This window comes from Carassius auratus, unplaced genomic scaffold, assembly GCF_003368295.1.
Source record: "Carassius auratus strain Wakin unplaced genomic scaffold, ASM336829v1 scaf_tig00214183_4049273_7079891, whole genome shotgun sequence".
NCBI classification, from domain to species: domain Eukaryota; kingdom Metazoa; phylum Chordata; class Actinopteri; order Cypriniformes; family Cyprinidae; genus Carassius; species Carassius auratus.
The window spans coordinates 1,627,548-1,638,542 of NW_020527547.1; the positions used below are offsets into that span (position 1 = coordinate 1,627,548).

A 10,995-nucleotide genomic window follows, 5' to 3' on the forward strand; every position below is an offset into this window, starting at 1 on the left:
GTCACTTATATTTATATTTTACCTAACAAACAGGTTTAGAAAAATAAACTGTAATTCCGTTGTTCAACACTGGAGGGAGGCTCCACACAGCTGACCTAAAGCTGAAGGATGCAAGAACAAACTAATTGAAGATGGAAAGACCAGCGCTTAAAAAGCATCTGGTTTCAAAATATAAGGATGATTAGAAATTAGAAAGCAATTAGAAATTAAGAGTTCCTCACAGCAAACACTGAACTTGTTATAAATGTAACAAATCTGTTCTATAACAATTTGGTCAAAGTTAAAACAAAGGAAAGTGTTTTGTGCTGCCTTTCACCGACAAGAATTCAACATGCACTACATCCATATGCATGAAGGCATATACGAGCTGTACGTTGCAAATGAACTAAAATGGCTTCTGGAGCATAGTAAGAGTTTGCTAGTAATTATGAATCATACTGTTTTTCAAATCAGCCATGAACTTTTAATTGAACCTCTTTTGCTCTCTCCTCTTCATCACCTTCATCCCCATCACTATTCCATGGCACCTTACCACCCCCAACGGCCGTGTTGCAGTTTCTCGCACAGCATAGGTGGCCTCGCTGCCTCCCAACCCCCCCTCCATGGCCATAGTGTTTGTGGAGCATGGTGATTTTGCAAGTGGGAGGCTCGTAAAGGCCTGGCTGGACTACTGGGCAGTGTGATGGATGGAGGGAAGGCCGCAGACTCCATTTACATGAGAACAGAAGCCGGAGAGTGGCTGAATAGAGGGGCTTTCAATCTGCTTGTCATTGAAAAAGCTTAAGAACTTTCTCCAGCGACTAACCAACCCCCTGCTCCTCTGCTCTCTCTCCCTCTTACTTTCTTCTTTCTTCTTGGCCCCCTTTTTACCCCCTTGCTGTCTCTCTTGCTTTTCTTCCACCACCGTCCTCCTCCCCTCCCTCTGTCCATCGCTCTTTCTTTTCTCTCAACCCCCCCTACATTTTTTCCTCTCTCTTTTATCTCCCCGACCATCCAATCTGTCATTCTGGATCTCTGCATCTCTCGCATGTATGATGTTTGGCTTCTTTCAAGCTTTCTCTGGACTCTCCTGCTCTCTTGCAAGGCCCCCACTTAAATTTTGATTTGATTGTCGACACAACACCAGGAGACATCAATGTGTTTCCTCTCTTTATTCTCCTGCTCTTGCTTATAATGAGACTGATCCCATACATGAGAATGACTCATGGACAATAGCTCTGGCACACTCCATATTCAGCCTCCACATAAAGTAAGGTTAATTGTATAATAAGTGTGTGACAATGACCTGCAACAATGGCTCATGTCAATATTGACGCCATACAGTGGGGTTTTGCTGCGTCAGGCTCTCAGCCAGTAGAAAACTGCAGCTCATATGTCAAGCGTGACATTTTCTACTCTGGTTTGAGGTAAAACCACTTGTTGTTCTTCTATGGAATTTTGGTGTCATAGGTTTCAGTCAATAAACATGTCACAAAGCCAGAGAAAACATACTAATCCAATAGAAGATTCTGGTTTTACAAGCCACTGTCAACATCAACACTGTTTCTACAATGGCAATGACAAATTTGCACTTAGACTCATTTTTTTTATGTACAGACTAAATTAGCAGAATCACTTTTATCCCCCCCTTACACATGCATTCTTAAAAATTAAATGTTCCAAAATAAGGTTTTCACCATCAATTATTAGTTTGTTTTTTCTGTCCTATGGAAAGTTTCCATGGATATTAAAAGATGGAACCACCAATGCCACTGAAGAACATTTATTTTTAAGAGTGTGTTGTCAATGATTTTACTGGAGTACACTAAAACAAAGGAGAGAAGAATATGGAAACTCTTTCTCCTGTTCTTTGTTCAATGAATGTAAAAATAATGCCAAATCCAAAGGCGGGCATTAACAGATGCCCTAGAAGAAACATTTAGGGTTTCCCAAAGAACAACACTTAAAAGAACATTTATAATCTAAAGAACCTTTTTTTTCAACTATAAAGAACATTTTGTGAATTTGAATGGATGTTAAAGTTTCTTTGTGGAACTCAAGATGCCAATAAAGAACCTTTTATTTTTTAAGAGTGTATTGGAGATAAATAGTAAACTAGTAAAGTTGTTATAATTATAATATAATAGTATAGCTATTATAATGACCTAATGAAGTCACTTTTATAACAGCTTTTCTGTAGGTCTTATAGGAACATACAGATGATGTGTTAGTACAAGCCAAACTCTGAGGGGGGGGGGGGGGTTCATTGCCACACTTCTTACTGATGGTCAGTCGTAGTGGCTGTGTTTGGGGGTTCAGAGCTCACAAAAGAAGTGTGAAGTGATGCCTATAGAAACTAATGTGTATGGATGGTTGGGTGCTAAGGAGTAACTACTCACACCTGCGGTCATTAGAGAAGACGACTCACTGGGGTAGAAGACATCTGAGTTCATGGAAGATAGCTAAAAGAGAAGAAAGTTCCCATTAGGTTTTAAACAATAAAACAAATTAAAATCATGAACCTCAAAATGTTCTTTGTGTGGAACATCTAAATCTGGTTTTATATCAAGTGTTCAGTTCCACGTTTTTAAAGAGGCAGTGTATAATTGTATAATTGTATAATTGAAAACTCAATAATTATGATTACTAAAGGTTTTCTTAATGCATCAACTTTTTTTCTTTTCTTTTTCATCTTCTTTAATCATGAGGACCCCAGCACTGCATTTCCAAAATTTCTTTGCATGCTGTTAGCATTCACATCTGCAAATATGCACATCACCCTTCTCTTCAAAATTAGCATTAAATTAGCATATTAAAATGACTTCTGAAGTCATTGTGACTGGACTGATGGCTACTGAAAATTCAGCTTTATGATCACTCGAATAAATTTCATTTTAGAAGTTTTTTAAAAATCTTAATAATATTTCACAATCGTACCTTTTTTTACTGTATTTTGATCAAATAAATGCAGCCATCGAGAGTATAAGAGACTTCTTTCAAAAGCACAGAACATCATTATTCTGAACCTTTATACTGACAGAGAGAAAGATGTGAGATTTTAGTGAACAGACCTAATTTAAAAAGTTTTATTAATGTGTCTTTAGGTTATGTATCAACTCTGCTATTATCATAACTTCACTTAAATTAAAATGATGTGGAGTTCCACAAATAAAAAACTTTGTCATGATCAACATCACCCTTTCAGAATGTGAATTCTTCAAATATAAGTAAATGTCTCCAGCATGTATGTAATCACTGTTTTGTTATATTTTGTGAGGTTTGTCAGTAGGGGACAATCTTAAATAAGACAATGCTACTAAAGAAAAAAGCACACAGACACACAGTGTACCTTCAGCACAAAGCGAGTAATGGTTAAGTCACCCATAAAACGTAAATCCTGTTACTTTTAATAATCTAATTTTTTCAAAAGCTGTATAAACCGACATAAAGCAATTAAATGTGGCATAAGGCAAAGACAGTTTGTCTTATTTAAATGAAACTTCCTTTAAAAATCACTTATTAAAAATGAAGAAAAGGCATCCATTTCATGCAATAACCCAATTAAAAATGAGTCCAAATGTTGCCTTTTCAACAGGTAACAAGTCTCTAAGTAGACTTTGTTTGATCAGAAATTAAGTAAAATCATAAAGAGACTGAAATAGGACGAGTATGAGCTATTCATAACACACTGGCGTTCATCACAGCTGTAGTAGCTAGAGTAGCTAGAACTTATACTATAAAACTACATGCACTTTACGTCTAATGGCGAAATAACTATGGCCATAAAACGAAGTAGCCTACTATATTGTAAAATCCAGACATTGTAAAAGACAGAAACTCTTCTCCCCAAAACCGAATCCTCCTCCTGCTCTTGGCCTCTCCACATTCACCGCACCCCTTCTTTAGTGATGCTAATCCGGAGAGAAAGAAAGCAGCTGGAGGCGGACAGTGATGAAATTCTATTATCACTCAAGCACTGAAAGAGTCGCAGGCAGGACGCACAGTGAGTTCAGCTAGGACATGTTTCGCTTTTAAGGCAAACTAGCGTCACTTCGGAACTTGTTGATAGTTTTCAGACACTTCTGGCTAGAGTTACAATCAGTTCGCTCTCGTCTTTGGACTTATGTTTCCAAAACGTAAAGCGTAAACGTTTAGCTTCGCGGACACTTCAAGTCAGTGGATTTGATTTTAAATTATTTAGTAGTTTACGGTGATACTTCAGTATCACCACTAATCTCGGCGGTAAGCCATGTACAGCATGCTGGAACACGACATGAAGTCCGCCGTGCCACCGACGCACCAGAGCGCGCAGGGAATGACCCAGCTGAGCGGTGGAGTGGCTCACGGAACCGCCAAACCGACTGTCAACAACCAACAACAGATTAGCGATCCTATGGACAAAGTTAAGAGGCCCATGAACGCGTTTATGGTCTGGTCTCGGGGTCAGAGGCGCAAGATGGCACAAGAGAACCCAAAAATGCACAACTCTGAGATCAGCAAGCGCCTGGGCGCCGAGTGGAAGCTGCTGACGGACGCGGAGAAACGGCCGTTTATCGACGAGGCCAAGCGGCTTCGCGCGCTGCACATGAAGGAATATCCAGATTATAAATACAAACCCCGTCGTAAGACGAAACCCGTGCTGAAGAAGGACAACCCGGCTGCCAAGTATCCCCTATCAGCCGGCAACTTACTAGCGGCAGCCGCGGCTCAAGGGTCAGGTGGAAGCCCGCGGATGGACAGCTACGGCTGGGGTCACACAGGTGGCTACACTGGCATGCAGACGGATGCTCTGGGTTACAGTCAGCAGCTGCACCGCTATGATCTGTCCGCCCTCCAGTATCCATCCGCCATGGCCACCGCACAGTCTTACATGAATGGTGCCAACTCTTACAAGTAAGTTTATAATCGTTCTTACAGATATTTTCATGTGCGCTAAAACACCTGTCCAAGCTATGAACTTAGATTTATATAGGCCTAGTCTTTAATAGTTTTTCTTCTGTTCCCTCCAGCCCCATGTCCTACAGCAGCACTCCACAGCAGCCCAGCCCGGTCATGTCCATGGTGAAACCAGACCAGGTGTCTCATTCTCCCACCGGCGTACACAGCCACCAGCGGGGTCCTTTACAGGGAGACCTGAGGGACATGATTAGCATGTATATCCCTGGTGGAGACACCACAGACAGTGGAGCACAGAGAGGCTATTCCAACATCCAACAGCATTACCTCACCGGTACAGCACCTCTCACTCACATCTGATCAGGAAACTGTCAGTACCTTCCTGCTTCAGGTCTGGAGGGCCATCGGTGTCGGTTGTAGATTTGTGAACATTAACTTGATATGTAAAAACGGATGAGGGTGTGTGGACACGTGTGTGGTCGAAATGGAAATCGCAAGGCAGCTGGACTTCTGGCCTTGTTGAAGTGCCTCAGAATATTGTGCGGAATGTGTCGCTCATTTCTATAACATTTTCTTTATTAATGTCCATGTCGTTGTATTCTGCATAATGTTCGATGATTTTATCATTTGGGCCTGGTGCACTGTTTTTGGAATTGCTCATGGTAGTAACACGGCACATTTTTCCCCCCTTTTTTTCTGTAATCAACTAGCCAAATGGTTGACTACTGCTTATTATTTGCATGGTCAGCTAGTTTAATATCTCACAGACTAATGATTTCAAAGGCATGGCTGTGAGCGCTAAATGGGAAAGGAAGGGAACGGAGCACACATTCCCTCAGTAGCTGCTTGTACTGATCATCAAAACACCTCAGAAATTAATCTCCCAAGTTTTACTTTTAAGCTTTCATACCATAAGACTTTGTAACATTGTGCTGCTCTTCAATGTTTAGATAATGCAAAAAAAAATATGAAATGCACAACCGTTTAGACATTTTTCTTAGTGTAGATATATTCCCTGAGCTTCAACAGATATTTGTTACATAAAAAAGTGAAAATGAAATAGAGATCCCGCTTAGAGGGATTTGACTGTATTTTCTATTAAAAACAACAACAACAATTAATTCTCAGCTCCTTTGAGAAATAGAACATTGTGAATAGAAATGTTGTGTGTAAAAAGAAAAGGGAGAGTCAAAATGTTTTGAATAATGTTCATTAAAAACAAAAACTTTATGAGCTTGTTGAAAGACTGTTTGACTAAGAATGTATTGTTGTGAAATGTTTCTTTTTTACTTCTAAGCCCTTATAGTAAGGGTTAATAATCTTGTATGTGACTTGACAACCTTGATAGAAAAACAACAGCAAAAAAATGTAATAAAGTATCTTATTATTTTTGTACACTCGTCTTTCTTTCTCATTCAAAACCAATTTTGGATTTTACAACTAAAATACAATAATAACATGCCAATAAAAGTGTATTTCAGCATGCTTAGACAGAAAAACACACAATCAATGGAAATCAACAAAAAATGTAAAATAATTTAATAACTGAAAGGAAAAAAAAACTATTTTTTTCTGATCTAAACAGGTTTGTTGCAATGGTCTGTCAGGGCTGAAGCTACAAGTTAAAACATTGTTACTTATGATTAGAATTTAACTACATCTGTTCTTTGCATAGATTTTTACAAAGTCAGTTACATTCAAACACACTTAAGTTTAGTCTGTGACGTCCATAAGTAGCAAATCCTGAAAAGTAAGTAGGCCTTAAGTCTGTTTAATGATAACATGACAGGTGCTGCTTTTCAACGGCGCCACAACCTACACACTTTCACGAATAAGACGATAATGTGATAAGTGCAAGACAGCCCGACCACATTGGCCTTTATTGCGAAAGTGCTGAAACGAGCTTTTTCCGATGGTTAATCAAAACCCACATGTATCTGCTTCATATGGCAGCCCATTTAAAAGCGACCAGACTCATTTAATTCACTGTTAATACGATAGCGGGCTTATGGTCCCTACATTTACGCATTTAAGTCGATATAATAATATCATAATTAGCTAAAACACACCAAATCAAGCAAGGAAGGGGGACAATGCGACTGCACTGGACACTGATTTAGAATAGACAGGGTCTTAGTTTTGGCGAGTGCTGAGACGACATCTGACCTCCGTCACCTAACCCCGAGAAGAAAGTGGACATCGATTAAAACGATAAAAGTTAGGAGGATCAAAACACAGAGGTCGGAAGAGTATCCCTCCCTTTCTCTCGTGTTTTTTAATACTTCGCCCGCTTTTTTTCCAGGAGAGAAAGCGAGTGGCTGTCCGGGCCGTAATTGGCCGTTTCGGAGGCTCATTGTCCTGCGCTTTTGAGCACGCAGGTGCGCGCAGTAAAAGCGCGCGGTTCTCAGCGCCTCTTATGCTCGCCTTTGTTCTCCTTTCTCTCGCTCTCCTACCGGGCAGAAAATTAGCGTTGCATTGAGTGCCTCGTCTCCCCTCTCTCAGCAGTCCCGAGCTTAACCCGCTCGCTGCTCCCCGCTATTCTCATGGTAATGGTGTAGTCAGGACCGGCTAATCGGGGGTGGAGGGGAGGGGAGGATTGGGGGGGAGATGCCAAGGAAGAGTTTTGGAAGGGGGATGGGAGTTATAAACACTTGCGCATATGAGGACAAATATAGTCCGCCGGACTCATAAATACTGTTGCAGGAAGTTGTACAAAGAAGGAAGAAGTCCATAAAGTCAATAACAACTGTTTTTAAAAGCCGAATCTTGCTGCTTGCCTATGAATGCATGCTCATTTTTCATTTTTGGTCAAATTCGGTCCAAAAAGTTATAAAATTGTTATTGTATTCAAAAATAAGCTACAATAAAAATACAATGCATACAGAATTAGTTGGACACATTAGCCACCTTATCATAAACATTTGATAAATCGATATGATATTTTCTGGAGTTGTCTATAGGCTAGATGGTGTAATTGTCCTGAGATGAAAAAAAAAAGCTTAAAACCAATTATGATTTCAGTGAAGCAATTTTAACAAACATTTAAGTGAGGTGTAAGTGTGGCACAACCAACATACAGGAAGTCGTTTTGTTGTCATGTGACAAAGAAAAACATAAACCAGAAAGGTTGTCTTTAGTCTGATAAAAAAAAGGCATTAATACAAGATATCTTGGCCTTCTCATGAAAGTGCATGTTTTGTTTAAGTAATAAAGTAACTATAAGAAATCATCTTAAAATATTAATGATATTTGTACTAATATATATATATATATTACAATGGAAAATATGTTTGGAAAGTTTTATTAAGTTCTCACTTATGCATGGTGTAAAGAGGGTGTTTTGATATGTTAAATAATACTTTAATACTTTATATTGTTTATTTAATGTAGTATTATATTCCATATTGTGTAGATCCAGTAGCAAGTCAAGTGTATGGAGTAGGGTGAGAGATATGTGAAGCCATGAAGAGCCTCTAACCATTTAAGATTTGTTTTGATATTAACATCTCATTTTCAGAATTAATCAGTTGGCAAACTGAGTGAGCTTTGTGTGTGTGTGTGTGTGTGTGTGTGTGTGTGTGTGTGTGTGCGCTGTGTGGGGGTTCAGTTGAAGGGGGAGACAGATTTTCTTGTTGAAAGCAAAAATCTCCTAGCAACAGAGGCTTCCACAGGTTGTTCCCAAAGCAACAGCAATCCCCCAAACTAACCCCAAAACTCAACCCCACACCCACACCAGAGAGAGAAGAAAGGGGAAGAAACAGACTCCACAATTTCAGCTGAACAATATTTAAATGCCCATTGAGTAAACTTTTCATACACACCTTTTTTTGTCTACATGTGAAACTAATAAGTTCACAAACCTATTAATTTCTCATGAATAATTAGTGAAGTCACATAATGCTCAGTCACACTAGACTAAAGAACTGTTCCGCACACACAAAAACAAACAATAATTGAAAAAGATGGTTTAAATGTGTAATTTTTTCACACCATTTTCTCAGAATCTGAGCAAAACTGAGTCAAACCCATCTGTCACAGGTCAGATCAAATCGAAAGGTTTTAGTCATAACTCAAATTTGACAAAATGTACAGCAAGTGTTTTTTAAACATCAATGAGATACTATTTAAATTCTTATTAATTTTCAGCTTTTGTTAAAAAAAAAAAGTTTAAGGTTTTTTATTTCTGTGTAATTTTGTCCTTTTTATATATATATATAGTTTTTATTACTTTTTCAGTTTTAGTTTTAAGTGTTTTAGTTTATCAAGTTAAAATGAAAATGAAAAATTTTCCTGGGAACTAGTTGTATTATAATTAAAAAAAAATATTCAGCTAACATTCATTTTAAATAAAACATTTAGCATTTTTTTTCGCAATGGTGTAAATTTTAGCTAACTGTAATAACCCTGACATGCAGATGTGATTTTACTGTACTATGTGATGCACTCTATGTAATAGCATGATAAAGTTAACAGATAAAGTTGGCTCTATGTTCATGTTTATGACTCGACGGGACACAGTTGCTGCGCTCCAGTTCAGAGCTGCAACAGAGAGCAGGACCAACAGCATATTTATGCACTGCTGTCTGCTTGAATGCCACCTAAAACATTATAATGCCTGACTTACATGCTCAGTCAACAACAAAAAAAGGAGTGCGAGAGAAGTAGTGCAGGTTTGTCTGTGTATAAGTCAGACTGTAGGTGTGGTACTTCTTCATGGGAGAGAGATGCAGTATAGCAAACATTTGCCACCGAAGGATTGTGTAAGAACAATGAACCAATGAGTGACAAAACAACAAGTGAGCAGAATATCATCACAACCGTCTTAACTAACGTCACACAGCTTAACGCGACTCCCCAGAAACATGTTCATTATTTAAACATAGCTTGAGCATCAATCATCTCAGTTATAATCAGACGTAAGTTCTGATCTATCATCATCAACTTAACATTTTTAAAACTAACAATTTTTTTTTTGTCTTTCACAGGTAGCATATCATCATTTGAAAAGCAGAATATGGTACAATATCAGATATTGTTAGATATTAGATATATTTTTTTATCATTATCAGTTGACATTGTATATTTAGTTGTGCATGCTTATTTCCGGCTTTTACGTTTAGATCACCTTTGCAGACATCTAATGCTAACTTAAAGTTAATAATTTAAGGCTTTATCCAAATCTCAAAATGAATTTGAATTGTTCATGCTGTAGACTATACTGTTTTAATGCCTAAATCCAAAATACTGATTTTAGTTGTTAGTGTTTTCTTTGTACTTAGACTAAATAGACTAGTTAAGTTTTCAGCCATAACACAAAAAGACTTATCATCGTATTGCCATCCCTAGTTATTATATATTTTCCTTAAAATACATTTAATTTTATATTACAGAAAATGTAAAATAACATTATTTCACTGTATTTAAATATGCATGTGTGTACAAACACCATCAAATACTATGAAAGGTAATCTTGAAAATGAATGTGATAAAGTGTTTCAGTTTGCTAGGGAGGGTTTAATAAAGCACCATCTGTATGTGGATGAACATGTTTGTTGATGTAGCTTGATGAACTGGATTTCAATCGTAATACTGAGTTGTATTACACACACACACACACACACACACACACACACACACATATATATATATATATATATATATATATATATATATATATATATATATATATGGTGTTTTTTATATTTCAAGACTGAAAGTATTTTTTTTTTTTGTTCTTGTTCTCAGTGTTACATGTAAATGTGAACCTCACATTCACAAAGAAAATTTCATAAAAGAAAACATTAAAAATCTTCTGATTTAAAATAACAGTAATAATAATTATAAAATAAATCCAAGGCACATCAAAGTTCCTGATACTGAAGGAACACCCATATCTAAACTGGGTTTACTTCATCTGCACTCCTTCAGAATTTTTAATCAGTCGTGTTTGTCCAAATCTCAGAACACCGTGAATCACTATCTACTGTCGGATCTGTTGCCACTGGAGTGCAGCCCACACAGACAGAAATACTCACCATACACCAAGAGCACATTCTTCAGATATGCCGAAGAACTGCATCAGCTTATCACACACAGCACACATCAAAGTGCTCCGATAAT

The 10,995-nt window shown here is 37.9% G+C and overlaps 1 protein-coding gene across 1 annotated transcript; it reads left to right on the plus strand.

Moving 5' to 3' along the window:
• The first annotated feature begins 3,926 nt into the window (after nt 1-3,926).
• On the plus strand, nt 3,927-6,266 carry LOC113091292 (transcription factor Sox-19a-like). The gene is made up of 2 exons (XM_026256716.1): nt 3,927-4,872; nt 4,989-6,266. Exons 1-2 carry the CDS (start codon nt 4,229-4,231, stop codon nt 5,233-5,235), a joined length of 891 nt encoding a protein of 296 aa, XP_026112501.1. The 5' UTR covers nt 3,927-4,228; the 3' UTR covers nt 5,236-6,266.
• Nucleotides 6,267-10,995: the final 4,729 nt, after the last annotated feature.